General features: G+C 40.6%; 1 protein-coding gene across 18 annotated transcripts in view; it reads right to left on the reverse strand.

Moving 5' to 3' along the window:
* LOC125747888 (membrane cofactor protein-like) overlaps positions 1 to 19,295 on the reverse strand; it is a 40,283-nt gene extending 20,988 nt beyond the window's left edge. For 2 of the 18 annotated variants that reach the window (XM_049023469.1, XM_049023465.1), the window contains exons 1-11: positions 19,157 to 19,295; positions 16,134 to 16,188; positions 15,696 to 15,836; positions 14,400 to 14,585; positions 14,208 to 14,307; positions 13,804 to 13,877; positions 13,486 to 13,671; positions 13,057 to 13,233; positions 9,428 to 9,610; positions 8,606 to 8,705; positions 8,206 to 8,279 (exon numbers count right to left, since the gene is read on the reverse strand). In XM_049023469.1, the coding sequence (XP_048879426.1) occupies positions 8,206 to 8,279; positions 8,606 to 8,705; positions 9,428 to 9,610; positions 13,057 to 13,233; positions 13,486 to 13,671; positions 13,804 to 13,877; positions 14,208 to 14,307; positions 14,400 to 14,585; positions 15,696 to 15,822 (1,207 nt within the window). In that variant the 5' untranslated portion in view covers positions 15,823 to 15,836; positions 16,134 to 16,188; positions 19,157 to 19,295. Of the gene's footprint in view, positions 1 to 2,669; positions 3,742 to 3,814; positions 3,890 to 5,719; positions 5,754 to 6,482; positions 6,549 to 7,867; positions 8,054 to 8,205; positions 8,280 to 8,605; positions 8,706 to 9,427; positions 9,611 to 13,056; positions 13,234 to 13,485; positions 13,672 to 13,803; positions 13,878 to 14,207; positions 14,308 to 14,399; positions 14,586 to 15,695; positions 15,837 to 15,972; positions 16,111 to 16,133; positions 16,189 to 19,156 lie in introns of those variants that run through there. The other 16 variants (XM_049023473.1, XM_049023472.1, XM_049023474.1 and 13 more) reach the window with 16 other exon arrangements.
* Positions 19,296 to 22,722: the final 3,427 nt, after the last annotated feature.

The following is a 22,722-nucleotide window of genomic DNA, read 5'->3' on the forward strand; positions in this document are numbered from 1 at the left end:
GATTTTCCGATTTCTCCACGTAAGCATCCAAACACCCATATCAATTCATTCGCTCTCCTATATCACTAATCTCCCGTTATGTAAAATCCTTCATAAGTATTTCAGCCTGCCTCGGTCTTTGACCCGCAGGATGCTGCATTTCCCTTCTCCGCGCGATAGGGAGCGCAGACGTTTTTAACGAAGAAGGGGATCAGTAGCGGAGCTCTGATCCGGACCCGCACCTTCATCTGGGTCTCAAACATAATCACCATCATTATCATCTTAGTCCCAGATATTTCCATCCACCGTTCCGGATGCCAGTTCGCCGCAGTTGCGGTAGCCACAAAAGCTTATTTTCCGCGGACACGGAATCAGCTTCTAATTGGCATTGGCTTTTGCCACATGCATCGCAGCCCGCTCTGCAAGCCCCGTTACTTGTCGTAGGCGCTGATGCAAAACATCCATCTATGCAAGAGTCACCCTACCTAATGCATTCTGTATGCAGCCAGCAACGATCCATAGGCGTCTCTGTAGAGCGCGCACGGGATCCTTTGCAATCATCGGAGCCTTTCTAAGGCATGTTAATACCAGCTCAGGCTCGGCTTTTTTCAACGCGACAGTCCAAGAATCAACAGGTCCTCCACCGTTCCTTACCTTCTAGGCTAACCCGGCATACTGCGTCTCATCCCACTGGCTCTCCTAAACATGCCTGTTCCTTAGTCCTATATCTTTTTCCACTCGAATCCTGCCGACTACGCCAAAATGTTCTAATGTGAGTGGGGGGTATAGGGATCTCGAAGGAACAACCATGCACGCTCGATCGGTCCGTTCCGAAATATTTTATTAAAAGTGATACCAAAATATGAAAAATGATAAGCCGTGATAAGTAATTAAGAGTGATACAAAATTATGCAATATCATAAGCAGAAATAAGTAGTCCCAATAATAATTAAGATGCAACAGCAGCTGCAAAGCTATTTACACTCGGACGTGCCATCATCACTCACCTCTACACACGAACTGGGGAGCCCCTTTCAGTCCTGGCAGGAGACCGCCTCGTGAGTTCCGAGAAATGCTGGGCGATGCGCGGTCTATCCCACGGCTGATCTCCGGTCGGTGATGAGCTCTCCCCCTTACTTTATACTAAACTGAGAAAGCGACAGCATGCGTGTGCGCAGGGAATGGGCTGGCCAGGCTCACCCCTCCCCTCATGCAATGCGCTCTCAATTTTCCAATTCTCATACAAGTGAAACGGCCTGCAGCTGCAGAGCATACCTAAATTACACTTTCTCTTTTAATTTCTACAAAAACAAGCCCCCTTGGACACTTCCCCTTCTTAAGGCAAGCATCCTTGAGCAGCACGGTTTCTTCCAAAATAAGTGTCCAAGGACGAGATTAGTTTTGCACAATGCTTATCACTGGTAAAACACAAGTTATATAAGTGATCAATGAAAAACATGTTTGTGCAGTTCGACCGTGGCACAATAATATTATGGGTGAATCATGGACAATTTCGGAATGATTAGTCCATACGCGAACAGAATCAATCAATACCTTAATCACCTCATATGTGTGTCTGCTTGGTGGAGTTGGAGGTGCTCCAAACTGTGAGTAGTGGAGTCAAACAATCATAGCCTCTCAGTACCTAATAGTGATAGGGTGACAGTGATTAATCCCTATTAATTCTATGCTATGTGGGCGACAATCGTCCGCGAGTTTGTCTTAATACTCTACTGAAAGCAAGCGTTCCACTGAGCAGCGTGTAACAGGCGACATGACAAACACTGGAAGTAGGCTGTTGACGTTTGGGAACACATCTTCATAGCATGAATCCATGACTACATTCAATCCATTAGTGCCGGTGGGTATCCCCCCATCTTCTTACCATGGTAACAATTGCACACATGCAGTTAATACTGCATCTTCAATGCAGACTCTATTGTGCACTTGGGGACTGGAGGACGTCTACGTCTCCAAACGAGTGTGATGCTGGTAGCAAGGAAGCTGCAGCCTCCATCATGCCTTATGTCACTCCATCACTCTGAAACTGACTGCAGTATTTCATAAGCTGTCTATCATTTCCTGGGGTAGGCTCCAGCCTCACACTGCTCTGCACTGGATAATCAGCAACTCAAATGTAAATAACACTAGGAACAGGACAATTGCATTTGTTCTGCTAAAAGTTCTTCAGTTACATAAAGGGTTTAGAAAAACACCACTCTAATTGTATTTGAGAACAAAGATAAAATTTTAGAGACACCAATTAACAAAATGGCATGGTACAATTGCTCTGTCATTAGCTTAATTACAGTTTAGGGCTACAAACCAAAAACAAGGTGTGTGACTTCTTAAATTTCTGAACCAGCGATTCGAATCACAGCTTAGTTTTAGACTAAAACTAAACCCAAATGCCGTCCCTTTAGAAACCACATAAATGGACAAGAGGTTACTTATTCTACAATACACACATCCTCAAATCAGATATTATTACTTTACCCATTTAATACTTTTCTGTTGTCGTATTTGTCTCCAAAATACCGTCCATAACAAGGGAGAATTCTTACAAAGATGTGTGTCGCTGGTCAATGTCACTTTTCCATGTGACAGCTGATAAAAGAGATGACCAAGCAAAGTCAATTTCGTTTGGCGAATGCCCATTTTTCCCAGAGTACAGATAAATCAATGTCAACTTGTATCTTGACAGTGAATCTTTATTTCAAGACCCTAAAAAAATCTGAGGTGTTAACATAGAAAATAAGGCAACCCTCCATAAGTAGCCAAAAATTGTTCTTTTGCAGGCTTGTAAAGCTACTTAGCTATCTAAACAGCACACAACAAAAATCCCAATAATGCTTGTTTACACCATCGAGGCTCTCAGCGAAACAGCATCACCATAAAACAGCAACACAATTTCTCTTTAAGAGTCACATACATTTTTGGAATATTTTGAATTCTAGTAAATCAAGTTGTTTTTATTGTCATCTATAAGAAGTGCATTACAGCTTTCAGCTTTACATAAAATGCAACACAGTGAAATGGCGTAAGATACACAGAACGCGGTGCTGACTAAGTGTGCAGTAGGGTGCAAGTATAAAAACATTGTGAACAAATGTTAACTTTGATGGTTCCTTTGGTCTCAGTCAGTGGGAATATCACCTCAGCCTAATAAAATAAGAGTATTAAAGCCAAAATATGCTACCACTGGTATATAAATCCAAAGGGAATCTGATACCTTTTCACAGTCCAGCTTGGTATCATGTCACACATTGCATTTGTTCTTCCATTACAGCTTCCACCTTGCAAAAACATGTCACAAACCTTGACAGGACCAAACCCGCCCTTCCGACGAAACTTGTCACACTTTATCAGACAGAAATTGCACTTATATTTTTACACAACCTCAATTTAACCCAGATCGAATAGTAAGGTGCAAAAATAAATACCTTCATTTAAATCTAAAAATTTAAGACAGAAATCAAATATTCATACAGCTATTTACATAAAGAATACTCCATCTCTCACACACACACTGCATCACCGTTTTAGGGCACAGAAGGTATTTCCCATTCAAAACTAATGACAAAAACAGCCATGGAGGGGGAAAAAAAAGTAACAACCTCAAATTGTCAGCTGACAATTTCGACCTTTCGACCAAGGACTGCGGGTTGAAAAAGAGGATTCTTTCTTGAGAGATGGGTAGATGCTAAGGACCAGCGGCAGACTGATAATCCCTCGTGCTGGAACAGGAGAGAGATCACAGGGCTTTTTAAGACTTCATAAGAATGTGTTCAGGCAGAGGATGACATTAAGAGAGATGACAGGGGTCTGCTGATACCTTGAGCAAGAATCTGAGAACAAGCCCTAATAAATGTCCATAACCTTCAGCTCTTCCTCTCTGGTGTGGTAATCACTGCACAGCATGTTCAGATAGGGGAAATACAGTCAGTTCTGTCAATGTTCTGTGCTGCTCACTTATGTTACAACTAAACACAGTCGTGTTGAAAGCTGCAAGATGACATGGCTTGAAAGAAAAAGGAAGCTGTAGGGAATTAATCAAGGCCCCTTTAAATCTGCACTGTCCAGCAGAGCACCTGGGAGACTGGGCACACTGACAACACCACCTCATATTTTATTAACGTCATCCTTTACCTATAATGAAATTTAAGGTTTTACATGACTTAAGACTACTTTTGTCACCATGCAAGTAAGGAGCAGATTACACAATCCTTAAGTAGGGACCACTAGAATATGGGTATTAGTATTTCTATATATTTCTGTGTACTGTACAATTGTACTGCCCTGTATTGGCAGCTTATTTCAAGCAGAGCAAGGTAATATCCAAGACTTCTACCTGTCACATTGGAGTATGTCGCTAAGGTCCCCGACAGGACCAGTTTTGCCCTCACCGCTACACAATCTGCACATTGCAGTTATATTCTGGGAGATACACTTGTACACTGTCCCCAAGGTAAGTGTTGTATTTCCACATGGAGGCACCGCGCAACTAAATTTAGAATTTTTTTTCTCAACATTTACTATTTCCATTATTTGAATTGTTAATTTTATAGTATTAGGAAATTCAGCCAGCTCACCATTGAACTGCTGAGAATCCGGGACCCTGTTGCACCTTACATTACTGTTAGTGTAACCCGTAAATAGCCAGGACTGTGCTGCATGGGTTACTATCACCTGCTTAAAAAGGGGTTACACTTACAGTTGGCAGAGACTCCTGTTTCCTCTGTAAACAAATACCGGCACAATCTGCGTGTTGTTAATTTCCGTAGCACTGAGGAGACCAGCCTCCAGATGCTGACTATGCCCGATATTGTTTATCTTCACCCATATATAATACTCTCAGTTTTCAAGCACTTCAGGCCGTCTGTCCTGGTAAACATGCCAGAGACTTCACCTACTCCCCCGCCCCCTTCCCCACCTCCGCCCACCATCAGTCCAATGTAAGAAAAATGCCTAAGCAAACTGCCCCCTTTCGCCAAGTGCTGCAAGCTCAGAAACAGGAAGAACAGCAGGAAAGCAACTGCCAGACCAAAGGATCACAGGAGTCACACTATTATTAACTTCGCCACAAAAACATGCCTCATTTTATGCATTTGTTTCTTTTCCTCAGTGTTTACTTTGGCTTAAAGAAGATCCACTACTTTAAGCTAACTATCCATCACCTGCTGAAATCAGGCTCAATTTGACTGAAAACAGAACCTGGGAAACTCTACAGCCTCCACATTTCGGAAATCACACACAAACCTTTGTTTAAAAATTTTCAAAAGGGCCAACTTATATTTGTGCAAAACCAAAAGTAAAACCAGTGACGAAAACTAGTGGGAAAAGGCACTCGTCTTAAAGTTCACCCAAAACCTTTAGATTCCCTCAAAACCACGGCAAGGGAAATCCTCCAATAGTTAATTTCATAACCATGTGTCAGCTAGCAGTCAGCAGTCTAGTGGCGCTTTTCTACTGCCACCAAGAACCGAGCCGGAGCTTTTCCACCGCAAAGTATGCGAGCTATACCCGAGCCGGAACTGCACTGACGCGGCCTGGCTTATTAGCGGGTCAGTACTGCATGCAGGTGGAAAAACCCCAGAGGCTGCTTTTCAGCAGAAAGACAGGAAGAAAGCAAGTATAGAAAGTGGATGGATGGATGGATTTCTGCTGGGAGACCGAGCAGAAATAAAGGACAATGCAGTGAAGCACAAAAATATCAAAACATTAAAATATGTCCACTCACCCAGTTTTTTTTTTGTGTTTTACAACGAGAATAACTAAGACAAAAAAAAAGAATACAAATGAGATTTCCTTGACAATACATATGTAGCTACAGAAATGTGTAAAACTGCTCAAGTAAATTATCTGTTAATTTCATCAAAGCACTTTATCTTTTCTGGCTATGTTGTCAGAGCTGGATATAGATCTATACACACACACATGCACACACATGCACACACACACACACACACACACACACACACACACACACACACACACACACACACACACACACACACACACACACACACATAAATAATATCGATATCTCATTTTATGCACATGCAAACCCTGCAATAGTCATCTGGCTTGAGACCATCAATTACACTGGACAAGGAGTTCTCAAAAAGTTTGCTTCCAAAAAAATAAAATAAATACAAAAGTCGATTTCAAATTTGCTTTATCGTGTAGGAATTTGGAAAAATGCTAAAATAAACATACTGTATTCAGTAAAGGGTAATTGCATAATGATGCTCACACATTGCATTAGTTCAGCTGATCTAAACACGTTCTGCAGCAGATTTTCATTTGTACTCAGCATCTTACTGCACCAAGATCATCCCCCTGTTGTGGATCATGTACACAACCCAAAGCCATAAACAATTCCCTAAATGTCCCAGCAGTAAGCGAGGTTGTCAGCCTACTTCAACAAGTTTATTAAATGTTCCCAAATACATAACTACATGTATAAACACAAAACAGAGGTATTGTTAGGCTTCACTTACCTGCTATGGTAGTCAGACAAAGACCACCAAAACCGAGACCAATAACAAGAGCAGTATTGTTTTTGCCTGAAAGAGAATAAGAAGTATTACCAATCTCCAATTTCCACTAGGACTGAAACAGTCTGAAAACGTTTAAGCATATTACTAGAGTTAACACCCTTAGTGGTGAGAACGGCTTTGCATTAGTTACACACCGCACAACGGTCGTCCTTCTTTGTAAAATGAAGCCATGCCCTTGACCGCTTCCTGTGCACCGTCATGTGGATTCTAAGTCAGGGCATGTGACATCATTTCGTGCAACTCGAAAAGCCCGGATGAATCGTTAGAGGAACCGGAGGTGTCAGATTCCGGTTCTTCGCAACAATAAGAACCGGTTCCGAATCGGTGAAGTGACGCCGATTTTTCTGTATCCATATGGTTCATTTAAATTTAGAAGCATTAAAATTTGAAAATAAATTACTTGCATGCATTCTTTATTTGAGGACAGTAAAAAATGTCAGGTTTTGATAAATTTCGATAGGAATATTTGGGGGGAAAAAATGTCAATGTGGTGTAACTGCAAAGCTTTGTACCAAATAATTAAACTTGCTTCAAAAAAGTGAAATCTCAACAAAACACCTTGGGAACTAGATTGGCAGAATCTTACATTAGAACGATTTAATAAAACTATTTAAATAAAAGTAATGGAACACCATTGTTCTGAATACAGTAAAATGCCCTTATAGTGGACTCGCATATAACGAAATTTCGCTTATAACGGACAAACAATTTGGTCCCCAGGGCCAGTTTTAGCTGTAGTTTTGTTTGGTTACACCCTTTGACTCCTATTACATGCCGTTTTGTTAGAGGCCAGATTTGCAGTAGTTTATAATGCTGATTAAAGATGCCATATGAAATAACTTACAACATTTAACAATTTTTAAGTGTTCAATGTTATGTTTTTGGAAAAACTGATTTATCCACATTACTATCAAAGCTCATAAGAAGGATGTTCAGGTGATGCACGTGCACTTGTTTTTGCTGCCTGAACAAACTCTCACATTCTTATTTCTGAAGCAATGTCATAAGGAGAGGCTACTACCAGCAAAACAGACGGGAAAAAGAAAGAGTGAAGAACAGTTAGAAACTGTCTCTGAGTTACCAGTATAGCTGACAAGATGCAAAATCTCCTCTCCAGTTCTTGGCAATGAGTATCACAATAGGAAAATTGTGTTTAAAAACACTTGGTGGATTAGAAATATTTTACAAACAATTAATCTAAAACATGTATTGCTGCAATAAAAAAAAAAGAATTCAACTAAAAAAGTAACGTTAGCCATGTAAATTGTACTCTGCAGTATATGAACTAAGGGTAGGAAGTTTAAAATATACAAAAAAATTCACACCTCTGCATTCCGGAGCTTGTGGTTCGTAGTTCCTGTTTGCATTACATGTTATAGCACTTTTCCCAACAAATGTGTAGCCAGCATTGCATTCGTATTCAATGGTGTCCCGATACTGTGGGTATTCAGTGGAGGGTCTTGATACAATCCTTCCATTTGGGATTTCAGGAGGCTCGTTACACTGTACCACTAATTGTATATAGAGAGACATTTTAATAATCTTACAATATTGGCACACATACTGGTCTGTGCTCATCTTTACATCAAAGTAATAGAGGGCATTTCATTCTTAATTTATAAAACTATGAGCTTTAAACACCATATCAGCAAACATCCTTTACCTTCACATGTAGGAATTCTTGCACTCCAGCCTTGATCAAGACACTCTCTATAAGCCTGACCTACAATCTCATAGCTTGAAAAGATGAACACAATTCAAAGACATGCATGCACCACACTCTCGTCTTGCATTTTCAGCCATCTTTACTCATTTATCCTCATAATGCCTCCTGAAAAAACACATGACCAAACCAAGGCCCACACTGCTCACTGGCATTTCATCATTTACATCTACATCATATGTGTTGTAGAAAGGCAGACTACATGATTTATCACTGTGTTCCCAGCAGGGTGTCAAACCTCTACAGAAGTACATTAACATAAACAGGCACCAATAAACAACAAAAAGAATATTAATTATTACTACTATCATTAATACTCATGTATGTCCAGAATACTCACCCTTCATTGCAAATTGCTTTAACTTTGGCACCAAATGCAATCCCTTCATTAATATCAAATCTCCCGTTCATCACCTCCCCAGGCGAACCACAGGATTTTTCTGGAATAAATTCACAAAATTAAATGGTGTTTCCACTAAGAGGCATGTCCCTAAAGCAGAGTTAACTTCAGCTACAGGAAGAAATACATTTTTCTCTGATGCAGGACGTGGTTCCTGAGCCTCTTTCCCACATATAACCAACACTGCACTGAAAGGTAGCAGTTGAACCCTCAGAGAAAGTATTTTTCGACAGGGCTTCCCCAGTCAAAACCATATTTTCTTGGGCATCAGGTGAAGTGCAGTCAGCTATGAAAGGAGAAAGGCAAAGAGAGAATTCTAACTTATATAGTCTTAACTGCATTTAGTATTGCCAGTTAAGACAGAGATAATGGAATGAAATAAACCAGACCTCATGAGAAGGACATTCAGGTGATGCAAGGACACGTACTTGTTATTGCTGCCTGAACAAACTCTCACATTGTTATTTCTGAAGCACAAGAAGAGGCTACTACCAGCAAAACAGACGGGAAGAAAGCTGTCTGAGTTAGCAGCATGGCTGACAAGACGCAAAATCTCTCTCTAGTTCTTGGCAATGAGTATCACAATAGTAAAATTGTGTTTAAAAACACTTGGTGGATTAGAAATATTTGCAGCAAAACACATTTTAGATTAAATGAGAAAAACAAAAGAATTCAACAAAAAGTAACATCAGCCATGCAAATAGTTCTTATACTGCAGAGAACAAACAGTAGGAAGTTTTAAAATATATGTAAAATTCACACTTCTGCATTCCGGAGCTTGTGGTTCGTAGTTCCTGTTTGCATTACATGTTATAGCACTTTTCCCAACAAATGTGTAGCCAGCATGGCATTCGTATTCAATGGTGTCCTGATACTGCGGGAATCCAGTGGAGGGTCTTGATACAATCCTTCCATTTGGGATTTCAGGAGGCTCACCACATTTAACTGATTGAATAAAGACAGATAGTTTAGTAATCTTACAATTCTGGCACACATTTTTCAAAATACTGGTCTTTACATCAAAGCAACAGAGAGGACAAGGTGCTCAGGACCTGCAAGCATCAGATACATGTTTAGAGGTCAGTGACTCCGCCGACTGGAACAAAAAGGGTTCTTGGCTCTTTCTCAAAATCTTAGTGAGACTCCAAGTTGCAGAACAGAAAATTAAAATAAAAGGGCATAACAGAGCAGCAGAAAAGCTGCAAAGAACTCTCACACATCCGAGATCTGGGTTCACTAAGCATTTCCTAAATAAGTCTGATTATCATCATTACGTCGGCAAATCCTAGTCTTACATAAAAATACAAGATTCCACAAAGGTACCACCCCGACGATCGGAGGCTCCTCAAAACAGGCACATTTCTTCACATAATGATATGCTTACAAAAGTCTGTCTGTACTTTGCATGCAATAGTGGATAGGTTGCCTTTATTATGACGCAAGGCTATGCAAAATGAGCCTGAAACGCTCACTACTAACCCAGCACAAGCTAACAGAACAGCACTCAAAAAAGGATAAGGTTGGAAAATTTTAATATCCCGGTAATTGAATCTGTTAAAGAACTGGAACATCCACTTCAAATAAAGGAAATACAAGATTCCATTAGAGCAATGCAAAGCAGTAAAATCCCAGGACCAGATGGCCATCCAGTAGAGTATTATAAAGTTTTTTCAGATAGAAAAAACGTTTGCTTCAGAAAATGTTTGAATATTGAATGTTTGAATATTCATTGGAACAGGGAAAAGTTCCAGACACTAACAGAAGCATCCATTACACTCCTCTTGAAAACAGGTAAAGATCCACTTGAGTGTGGATCTTACAGACCAATTTCATTTTTGAACATTTATGTCAAAATCTTAACAAAACTTCTAGCCTCTAGAATAGAACCCATCATGCCAAGAGTTATTTCTTCTGACAAAACTTGTTTCATTAAAGGAAGATATTCCTTTACTAATGTCTGCAGACTTCTAGGTGTCACACACTCCAGTACACTGGCAGACGGCACGGAAGTAGTTGTCTTTTTAGATACAGAGAAAGCACTTGATAGAATTGAGTGGAACTGCTTATTTGCAGTACTTAAAAAATTCAATTCTGGCATAAAAATTTTCTTCCTATAGTACGTGAAGTTGTTGTAATCCTCTCCTAAGGCATCAGTTGTCACCAACACACTGCGCTCGCTCTTTTCCAGCTGTACTGGGCACCAGACAGGGATGCCCACTAAGCCCTCTCCTCTTTGTTGTAGCCATAGAGCCCCTAGCCATCAAGATAAGAACATCACAGTCCTTATAAGGAATTAATAGGCTAGAAATATATCAGATGCTGATGATCTGTTGTTGTACATCTCAGACCCAGGTAACGATGTGACAGAAGTAGTACAGATATTAAGTGAATTTGGCAGCTTTTCAGGCTATAAATATTCTGAAGAGTGAATGTTTTCCTATTAACAGCTTAACCCTACAGATACCAGAAAACCTCTTGCCTGTTCAATGTCTAAATCGGACTTTAAATACCTAGGTATCAATATCACACCAATCTTCACAGACTTACATAAAGAGAACTTTACTCCTCCACTTAAAATAAAACTGGACTTTGAAAGGTGGAATACATTATACTTATTTCTTACTGGCAGAATTAACTGTCAAAATGAATATTCTACCAAGGTTTATATATTTTGGTGCCTCCCAATTTTAATTCTAAAATCATTCTTTCAGTCAGCTGATAATATGATTACCTCTTTTTTATGGGGAGGTAAGAAGCCTAGAGTATGCAAGTAACTTCTTAAAAGACCAAGAGCGGAGGGCGGGCCGGCTCTGCCCAATCTTAGGGGCTATTACTGGGCAGCAAACATATAAAAAATCATTTGTAGGTTTCAGTCCCCGGAGAAAGAATGGTGTAAGATGGAGGCACATACCTGCAAATCTATCACTCCAAGCTTCAATGACAACAAAATTACCCTTTTCTCCCTTGGAATAAACTTCATCTCCCGTTGTGGCCTCTACACTTACAATATGGTCCCAATTTTGTCAAAAATGTAAATCGAGTCATTGCTCTACGTTACGTCCTACATGTAGACCACTCATTTATGAAATAGCAAAGTTAGGTCTTCATAAATGCACTGATCTGTATATTGACAACACTTTTGTTACTTTTAGTCCCCTCTCTGAAAAACTGAAACTGCCACAATCTCACTTGTTTCGGTATTTCCAGATTAGACATGAGGTACGCGGTTTCCATTTCTGCGAGCTCCTTCTGCATTAGAACATATTTTGTAAGTTCCCCTCCATCCTAGAGGTCAAATTTCTAAAATAGAATGTAATTATGTCCATAAAGAATACATCACAGACAAAATAAAATTTGAATGGGATAAAGAACTGGGGATTCAATTGTCTGATGAAACGTGAAAGAAAGCACTTATAATTGAACTACATCATGTGCCCGGTTGGGCTCAATTCAATTTAAAGTTACCCGCCGTGTCCTACTACACCAAAGCCAGACTTTCTAAAATATACCCCAACTTAGAAGAAACTTGTGACAGATGTCACTTAACCAAGGCTGACTGTGTTCACATGTTTTTGTCGTGTTATAAACTGAGAGGCTTTTGGGGATTTGTATTTAAAATTCTAAATGAGGCGTTTGAGCTGGACATAAAACCTAGTGCTGAAATAACTTTATATGGAATGCCAGGAGAGTACGGCTCAAAATGCTTTCTTATTGCATGAAGCAGCAGACTGTTGGAATGGAAGTCCACACAGCCACCACTTGCATCTGTGTGGCTTTTGGATAAAAAATCCATTTAAAAATTGGAGAAAAGAAAGTATTGCACTAGAGGATCGAGTAAAAAAAAAAAGAAAACCCTAAAACTGAGGACCCATGATCACCCATTTTGAAAAACTCTTCCCCCTAACTAACTAATTAATTGATAAATAGGAAATTGAATACAATTTGTGACTGACCATTGATCCTTGGTACTGCTTACCTACAGCAACACATTCAAATCTGCAAATCCAACACCCATAATTATAAGTAATTTATAGAGACCACTAGATTTATTTCTTAAGCTAAGTAATTAATTAATTTATTTATTTGTAATTATTTAGATTTATTTCTGTTGTTAATACTATTTTCTTTTAACTCTATTTCATTTTATTTTACATTAAAGGGGATGGAGGTGTGTGTGTGTGTAGGGGGGGTATTAATAAGACCAAGATTTGTACCTTTTCTATCATGTCATTGTTTAAAGCTCAAATGAATAAAGTTGAAAAAAAAATAAAAAACGTTAAGGAAGAGCATAGCTAACCCTAAGCCACACCCACCAAGAGCCTTAAAGCCCCTCGTATCTAGTTGTGCTCCGATTCTTGGATCATCTGCAAAAAGGGGAAAAAAACACCTACCTCTCATACAGGTTGGCCTGTGTGACCAGCCATCTACTCTACATGTCATTTGTGGCCTGCCGTCCATTTCATAGCCATTGTCACACTCAAATGTAACAAAATGGTCTAATTTATAAGGTGGCGGGGCTCCATTAATCCGGTGGCCATTGGGAACCATAGGAGTCTCACAAGTGATATCTGAGAGAGAGAGAGAGAGAGAGAGAGAGAGAGTCAGAAACTGTCTCTGAGTTACCAGCATGATTGACAAGATGTAAAATCTTCCTCTGCTCTGTAGTTCTTGGCAATGAGCATCACAATAGTAAAATAAACACTACAGCAAAACACATTTTAGATAAATTCAGAAAAAATAAAAGAATTCAACAAAAAGTAACATCAGCCGTCAGCAGTTTACATACTGCAGAGTATTTTTTTAATAAATAAAATTCACACTTCTGCATTCCGGAGCTTGTGGTTCGTATTGCCCAACAGCGTTACACATTATATGATTTTCCCCAACAAGCGTGTAGCCAGCATTGCATTTGTATTCAATGGTGTCCCGATACTGTGGGTATTCAGTGGAGGGTCTTGATACAATCGTTCCATTTGAGATTTCAGGAGGCTCGTCACACTGTACCACTAATTGAATAAAAGAAAGACATTTTAAAATACTTGTCTGTCCTCATCTTTACATCAAAGTAATAGAGGGCATTTCATTCTTAATTTACAAAACTATGAGCTTTAAAGACAATATCAGCAAACATCCTTTACCTTCACATGTAGGAATTCTTGCACTCCAGCCTTGATCAAGACACTCTCTATAAGCCTGGCCTACAATCTCATAGCTTGAAAAGATGAACAACACAATTCAAAGACATGCATGCACCACACTCTCGTCTTGCATTTTCAGACCATCTTTACTCATCCATCCTCATAATGCCTCCTGAAACAACACATGACCAAACCAAGGCCCACACTGCTCACTGGCATTTCATCATTTACATTTACATCATATGTGTTGTAGAAAGGCAGACTACATGATTTATCACTGTGTTCCCAGCAGGGTGTCAAACCTCTACAGAAGTACATTAACATAAACAGGCACCAATAAACAACAAAAAGAATATTAATTATTCCTACTATCATTAATACTCATGTATGTCTGGGACACTCACCCTTCATTGCAAATTGCTTTAATTCTGGCACCAAATTCAATCCCTTCATTAATATCGAATCTCCCGTTCGTCACCTCCCCAGGCGAACCACAGGATTTTTCTGGAATAAATTCACAAAATTAAATGGTGTTTCCACTAAGAGGCATGTCCCTAAAGCAGAGTTAATTTCAGCTACAGGAAGAAATACATTACTTTGGCATTTCAGGGTTACTTTAGTCCATTTTCCTTCGATGCAGGATGTGGTTCTTGAGCCTCCTTTCTGAACATAACCAACAGCACACTGGAAGGTAGCAGTTGAACCCTCAGAGAAAGTATTTTTCGACAGGACTCCCCCAGCCAAAACCATATTGTCTTGGGCATCAGGTGAAGTGCAGTCAGCTATGAAAGGAGAAAGGCAAAGAGAATTTTAACTTATTTAGTCTGCATTTAGCATTGCCAGTTAAATATAGCTGCCGATAAACCAGCTACTGTTTGGACTGTTTAGACAAACACAAATGTTGTGGATATTAAGTAGCATTGGCTGCTAAGCAATACAAAGATAAACGTCCTAAACTATGTCATGCAAATCAGCCATTTACGTACCTAAACATCTTCACTTATGTCAGAAAATGAAGTAAATGTGTATTTTATGTATTCCGTCAGTGGGTTAGGAGACTGTGCAGGTGATGGTAAGGTCACTGGTTCAAATCCCTAAGTCTGCAGAGTGATGTCACCACTGGGCCCTGAGCAAGGCCCATAACCCCACAATTGCTCCAAGCATTGGCTCACCCTGCTTTCCTAAAAAATGTTACTTTGGAGAAAATAGTCTTCTGAATACCTGAAATGTAAATACAACTAATCTACGGGTCTCCAACCTTATTTACAGTTACTTCTGCAAAGGAAATTATCTGGGAATCTACACATTTCATACAAGATCATATCTACCGGGGTGACAACAGTAAAAGTTGGGAATGAAGTTAAAATGATTGATTATTATTGTTGTTGACATACCAGGGCACAACTAAATGCGTCCTTTGCATTTAACCAGTATGTGACATCGTGACATGGCATTCCTGGTGACGGTAAAAGAGGTTGTAATAAGTAGTATGTCGGCACTACACGTCGGAAATCACTAATCTAACTGTGAGACGTATTTCCATCTATCCATCCATTTATCATACCCGGTTGTCCAGGGTCCGGAACCTGTCATGGAAAATAAAGGAGCCAAAACACACGGCCAGTCTGGCAACTCCAGTTCACACTAGCTTTTGGGCTGCGGGGGAACCCGGAGAAAACCCCGTGACGAAACGGGGAAAATAAGCAAACTCGGCGCGCGTAGCTAGACCAGGAGCAGCGACTCGCACCGCGACTTTCCCGAGATGAGAGGCCACACACGAGTAACCGATTCACTACCAAGACAAAGTAAACACTAACAGAAGAACAATGTCAACTGTTTAATACGCCCTAAAAGGATATAACCGGCAGCGGAGGCCGGACGGCCGACAGTACCTCTCACGGAGACCGCGTTGAAACACAGAAGGGCGGCGGTCAGCAGGCTGTGCGCACAGTCACGGCGTGCCCTGCGCGGCTTCACGCCGTCCGCCTGAGCGCTACCAACGGGGACTCGCGGCAACATATTCGGGGGTCGATCTGAAAGAAGAGGAAGAAGAAGCGGAGACTAAGAAGGGCAGACTGGTTCCGTTTTTTTAGCTTCGACAAAAGTCAGCGCCAGACCCCAGTTCGAGATTCTAAAGACACTGCGTTACTTATGGAAGTAGATACATACATAAATGTAATAACAGCAACAAAGTTACTCAAAGCAAAAATTACGGGCGCTGTATCTGACAGCTGCTTATATGCGTAGCATTTTACAGCCCCCAGTATTTTCCGGTTTGTCATCATCGCGGAATCGGAATTAATGAACAAATGGATCCGGGTTGAACTTACAGGGCGGAAAGCCCGAATGCGGTCGGCGAAGCTCCGCTTCTTTTTCCACGTTTATCTACAAAAAATGTTTCAGTAAATGTATGACAATTTAAGTATCATGGTTAGGACCGGTATATCCAGCGATGTACGCAACTAGTACTCGATACGTGCGACAATCGATTGCTTGTAAAAGCGGAAATGCTTACAAGTGTTTATTTTATGTGCGTTTGCGCTACTGACAAGAAAATACCTTGCATTTTAACCTGTATACCGCAAATGAAGTAGAGTTATATAAAGATTAAAATGCATTATATTTTGTTTTCATATCAGCATAAAATAAGTATGCATTTGCGCTTTTACAAGCAATCGATTGTCGCACGTATCGCTTTTAAAGGCGAATGCGTACCAGTTATGTCCACGAACCGTTTATAGTGTGAATATATACAGCATCCGGAAACAGAAGTAATAGATTAAATGATTAATCCAGAATATGACTACTACTTATTATTAGGGTATAAGTAGACAACCTAAGTACAATAGTACAATATTTCATAAACAATTATTTCTGTATTGGAAGCTTGCCCACCCACATAATTTCACTCCACTTAAGTTACCTAAGTAATTTTATTTATTAAGGGTCCAAAGCACGAAGTGCTATGGAACCTTATTGTTTTTGTTAGGATTTTTTTTATTATTATTATTTTTCTTCCCTAAAACAGCTTGCCCAGCCTAAACCGTATGTCCTAGACCTACCAAATTTGGCAGCAAGATTCCTATTCCTACCCACTACTCAGGCCGTCCGACCCGTCCCAGTCAGCCAGAGGCCAACGCGTTTTGGTCCATATCTCCTGACCCGATTGTCCTACAGTCGAATTTTTTTTTTTTACAGATACCTACAGCCGTGCCCTACCAAAAAGTCAATGGGACTATGAAGCTCCGCCTACTTAGATTTTTTGATAATTTGCAAATCCTACTTTTTCCTTAAAGTCCTACCCTGTCCTACCAAATCAGACAAATGAGGTGTCAAACGAATCAGAACTCTCAGCTGATCAATAATTACTCAAAAAATCCGGACATTTGCCTATCCTACGGCCATCAGCCACACCCAAACAATGTCCAAATTTGTCCAGTTTTGGTCTGACTGCTATAACTTCGCCCTGCCTTGTCCTACCTCTACCAAATTTGAAATCCTACCTCCCTACCCCATTCTGGGGACACCCTCCAAATATCTCCTGACTGCCTCAGCCAATTTAAGTGAAATTTGGCAGATATGTACTAGGACCCAGGCTGAGGTCAGACAAGTACAAGGGCAGTCATAAGTCCTAAAATTGTGGCCGCCATCAACCAATCAAAATCCATCCATCCATCCATTTTCCAAACCGCTTATCCTATTGGGTCGCGGGGGGTCCGGAGCCTATCCCGGAATCAATGGGCACGAGGCAGGGAACAACCCAGGATGGGGGGCCAGCCCATCGCAGGGCACACTCACACACCATTCACTCACACATGCACACCTATGGGCAATTCAGCAACTCCAATTAGCCTCAGCATGTTTATGGACTGCGGGGGGAAACCGGAGTACCCGGAGGAAACCCCACGACGACATGGGGAGAACATGCAAACTCCGCACACATGTGACCCAGGCAGAGACTCGAACCCGGGTCCCAGAGGTGTGAGGCGACAGTGCTAACCACTGCACCACCATGCCGCCCCCCCAATCAAAATCAAGCAGCCTTTTGACAAGCTTAACGATGTCCAATCCGAACCAAATTTGGCTGGTACATTTGTCCTCCGACCCTCTGCCCACCCTGTAAAGGACACCTCAATACGGCCAGATAGGGGCGCCATAGCGCCCCCATCTGCATTTCTGGCTATTTCTCCAGAACTGTGGAGCCTACAGTTGAAATTCATTGCTAGACCAATTCACTATGTCATGCCAAATCAAACAACATATAGCACTTGGTTCTCCATCATTGCGTTTTTCCATCATTTATATTGGTCTGATAACATGGCATTTCGTTAACCTCCTAGGATTTTCACCCAACCTACATAAATCTGGTGTCATTCCACTCAGGAGACAGTCCTTGTAAATATTTAGAAAAAAAACTGAAGGTTTCGGTAAGATACGGCCAGCAGACACACCCTTACTGTACTGGTGCCACGCCCACTTCAATCAGATAGCTATATCTCAGGCCTGCCTCAGCCAATCACTACCAAATTTCTGTCACTACTGTAGAGCTATACCCTCCAAATTTCGCGTCGATCGGTCAAACGGGGGAGGTACGGCCACCGTTTATATATGTGCAAGACCCAGCTAAGCTAATTTAGCTAAAATGAGTTTCCAGATCAGGTAGGAAGCTCTCTCCCTATCTCACCTTTTTTACCCCAAGCAGTGTCTGGCTCAGTGGGCTAAGACTGAGTGCTTGTGATCAAAAGGTGGCCGGTTCGAATCCAGCTTTAGTAGGTACTTGAGCTAGGTGTCCCAACAGGAGCCTGCTGGTGTCAGTCAGTCCTCCTGCTCTCTGCCGTCCTACCTCTACTACCTGTCCGATTGTCCTACGCTTTGGACCCTTCAGTCACTGCCTGCAGTTACTAGTTATTGTTGTTTTTCGCAGACAGGGAATATATTTAGTGCTATTTAGTGAAATTATGTAGGAAGAAAAAAATGAAAACTATAGCTCTGTAAAAAATATTAGAGGCAGCTAATAAATATACATAGTGGATACAACATAAATCCGACAAGTTACCCCGATAAGGCAGTAATCTCACTTTGTAATACAGGCCACTGGTTGTTTTGGGTACATAAATTCGAATGTAATCGCCTCAATAAGCAGTCGCACAAGTGAAACCAAGAAAGAAAAAAAATAATTATAATTATAAGCCTTTCAGGCGAACGGTCACCTTCTGCGGCCCATTTCGCTTATGTTGTTGGCCTTTAATTCGCCAGTACAGCGACATAAAAACTTGCGGCCGCAGTATCCCCGCTTTAATTCCGTTCGTGCCATGTTTAGATGAAGACAATATAACATCGAAAAGTTACTTACAAGGAAAAAAGTATTCCGAGTCTAAAAACAATTCATGGTGTCTTGCTTATAGATATGACGAACTGCAAAGAGGTTATTATAGCTTTAACACTACATTCCCCATAAAGCACCGCACCGAGACGCCTGATTTAGAGCTCCCATGACATCCTACGTGATTTTGGGAGGGGCAGGATTTCCCCCTTTTATTTAGCAGATATGGGTGGATTTTAAATTTACGATTTATTGAACTGTGATTATGATACAAACAAACTACCAGTGAAACTCTCAGAATTTCATAAACAATTATTTCTTTATTGGAAACTTGCCCACGCACATAATTTTACTCCACGTAAGTTCCCCATATGGAACAATAGATTTTTACTATATTTCTACAAATCCTCATTTTTTGATGAGTGATAACAGAAAAACATTATTTTCATCTCAGACCTGAAAGATGAGCATGGTGATATTTAAATATAGGATGCGTTAAAAAAAAATCCAGTTTCACACAGACTATGCGGTAGCAGGCCACGATTATATTGATTATAGTGACTGATACTATAGACATGCCTTACAGGCATGAAGTTTCAGCTCGAGGGTATTTTTATGTATTTGATGTATTCTGCAGTTAACCCAAGGTAATTATGTTCTGACAGATGCTCAATAAATACATGAAGGGCTTTTTCTCTGACAAACTATCTTCCTGACAAACAAAAAAGTTCTTTTGATGTTTAAAATGTCATTTAAGGCATAAAGAACAAAATACTAAAATTCCCTGATGTCACCCAAAGCTAAAGTGTTTCATTTCAAGTTGTTTATTGACATTTATCATTCTTTTGAATTCTTAAGAATTAGATTTAACTTTGATAAAAACTACTGTCAATTCTGCAAGGGGGGGCGGCATGGTGGTGCAGTGGTTAGCACTGTTGCCTTACACCTCTGGGACCCGGGTTCGAGTCTCTGCCTGGGTCACATGTGTGTGGAGTTTGCATGTTCTCCCCATGTCGTCGTGGGGTTTCCTCCGAGTACTCCGGTTTCCCCCCACAGTACAAAAAAACATGCTGAGGCTAATTGGACTTGCTAAATTGCCCATAGGAATGCATGTGTGAGTGAATGGCGTGTGAGTGTGCCCTGCGATGGGCTGGCCCCCCATCCTGGGTTGTTCCCAGCCTCATGCCCATTGCTCGTGCCCTCGTGCCCAGGCTCCGGACCCCCCGCGACCCAGTAGGGTAAGCAGTTTGGAAAATGGATGGATGGAATTCTGCAAGGGTATTGAAATGGCTGAACATCTGTTCATACTTAAGTGTTTTGGGAAGACTTCACTTACAATAAATCTAAAAATAACAATTAATTCTAAAAATAAACATATCTGACTATAATAAGGTAAAATATGATCTCTGGATTAATGAAAGTAATGTTCAATACCTACTTAATAACCAATGCATTTTAGCAAAATTATCCATATGTATATTGATTATATTTTTAAAAAAGAATTTTTGTCATTTGGTAAAAATTTAAAATACATAAAAAGTAAAAGCTCATGACGTGCTTTGAAAAGTACAACTTACTTGAACTATAGATTGCATTACCCCTGGATTATGTTGTAGTCATGCTCTGTTATTATTATTTAATGTGTACATGTGGACATAAAAATGGTTTTTATCAGGGTAAACTCCAACACTCTGGCACAGAACCAGGGGGCTATAAGTAGCCCCACCCCTGCACAGCACCTCTCACCATGGGCAAGTCCAGAGTGGAATAGAGTCCAGCCCCTCTCCAGGAGTTTGGTTCCAGAGTCCGAGCCGTGTGTCAAGGTGAGCCCTTCGACTGCCTTCGACTGCCACCTGATCTACATGGCACCTGACCCTCATAGCCCCCCCTGCAGGTGGTGAGCCCGCAAGAGGGTGGACCTATGTTATTTCTTTGGGCTACGTCCGGCCAGGCCACAGGTCAGGGCAAGGCCCCATTCTCCACAATCCGGGTAACATGGTCCTTGATTGTACTTCTCATCGGAGTCTGTTGAACCGCACTTAGTCTGCTCACCTAGGGCCAATTTGCCTTGGGAGACCCAACCTGGAGCAATTTCCCCTAACAACAGTACTAACCACCACACTGCCCCTATAAAACCACCATATTGCTGAAAATCTGCAACAAGCTCCTAGGATCATGCAGGCACACAAACCCCTCCACCACGAGAAGGTGGCGATTCATGGAGGGGTATATATATATATAAAAACACACTCACACACACATTCGTGATAGAATTTTGTAATGTACACCGTTGGACTTCACAGACTGAAATGCGGTACCTCTGCTTAGCACTTGAGTAGCGGGACCGTGGGACAATGAATTGTAATCTGAAAACTGATTAAGTACGAGGAGGAGCAATTGAGTCCAAAATGGAGTAATAAAATATCAAGTTGCTTTGGGTACTAACCTGTTTTGCCCTCTGTTTTGAGTAGGTCTAAATCCACCCAGTTATTGCACGGACACAATGTTTGAAATGACCCTTGTTTGCTATCACTGCTTCAATTTTCTGGTGATCTATCTCAAAATGTAATTACTTTTAGTTTGTCACCTGCATAATATGCCTACTAAGTTTGAAAAAGATGGGTTGATTTGCTTTATGAGCCAAAGCCAATCCTGTGTAGCATTATAAACTGGAGGTTAGTCTCAATAAGAAAAGTCTAGAAGTAACGAGAACAATCATAATTATGTAGAGATCATAACTACCAGATTCTAAACAATTCTTTAAATAAAATGGAGTCAAATTTAATTAGGTTTTTCCTAAAAGGATAAGTAACTTTCCAAGGGCCTCTCGGTGGACCTATGTGCATTCAGATTGTATTGGATTCCGTAGTTGGACCTGTGGGTATCAAGATTCAAGATTCTTTAATGGTTACATACATAGTTATACAAAGTAGAACACGCAGTGAAATGCATCCTGAACCGCTCTTTTGTAGACTGTGCAAATTTAAAAATCCAATTATGCCTTAAGTTAAAGTGCAAAAAAAGCTGAAACGCAAGCTTAGGCGGTTCTCTACATGTCACTCATCGTTGTCTGAATAACACTTAAGAACAGTGACGGAACATTACAAACACTAAATGGCATCCGAAGATATTCTGACATGCCAACGGGAGGTAGATACTCTCCTGTGTTGGTCCGTTTTAGAAAAAGCACCTCGATGGTACCCACTCGCCAAATCAATAGTAGAAAAGATCTCTGCTCCTTTTAAAACATCAAAGCTTTCATGGTCTCAGAATTTAATTGTCTGTGGTCTACACACAATGTAAGGCTGTCGCCTGATTTTTTGACAATGGTCGATGCATATGCACTGGTGCTTTCTTGAATCACTATTTTAAGAGTTTGCTGTTATAACTATGAACCCTCAAGTGCAATTGTATGCGTGTACAAAAGATGAGTGTGTCTGACTAGAAAAATGTTAAAATATTTCTATACACACACAAAAACTTTATCACTGCTAGAGGCTCTTTGCATCTTAACATAACACAATTTATCATTTTTTTAAACACTGACCATGGTAACTGCTTATATATTTTGCGACATACTACAAAGGAGTCAGGAT

The sequence above is a fragment of the Brienomyrus brachyistius genome, chromosome 8 (genome assembly GCF_023856365.1).
Source record: "Brienomyrus brachyistius isolate T26 chromosome 8, BBRACH_0.4, whole genome shotgun sequence".
Classification (NCBI taxonomy): Eukaryota; Metazoa; Chordata; class Actinopteri; order Osteoglossiformes; family Mormyridae; genus Brienomyrus; species Brienomyrus brachyistius.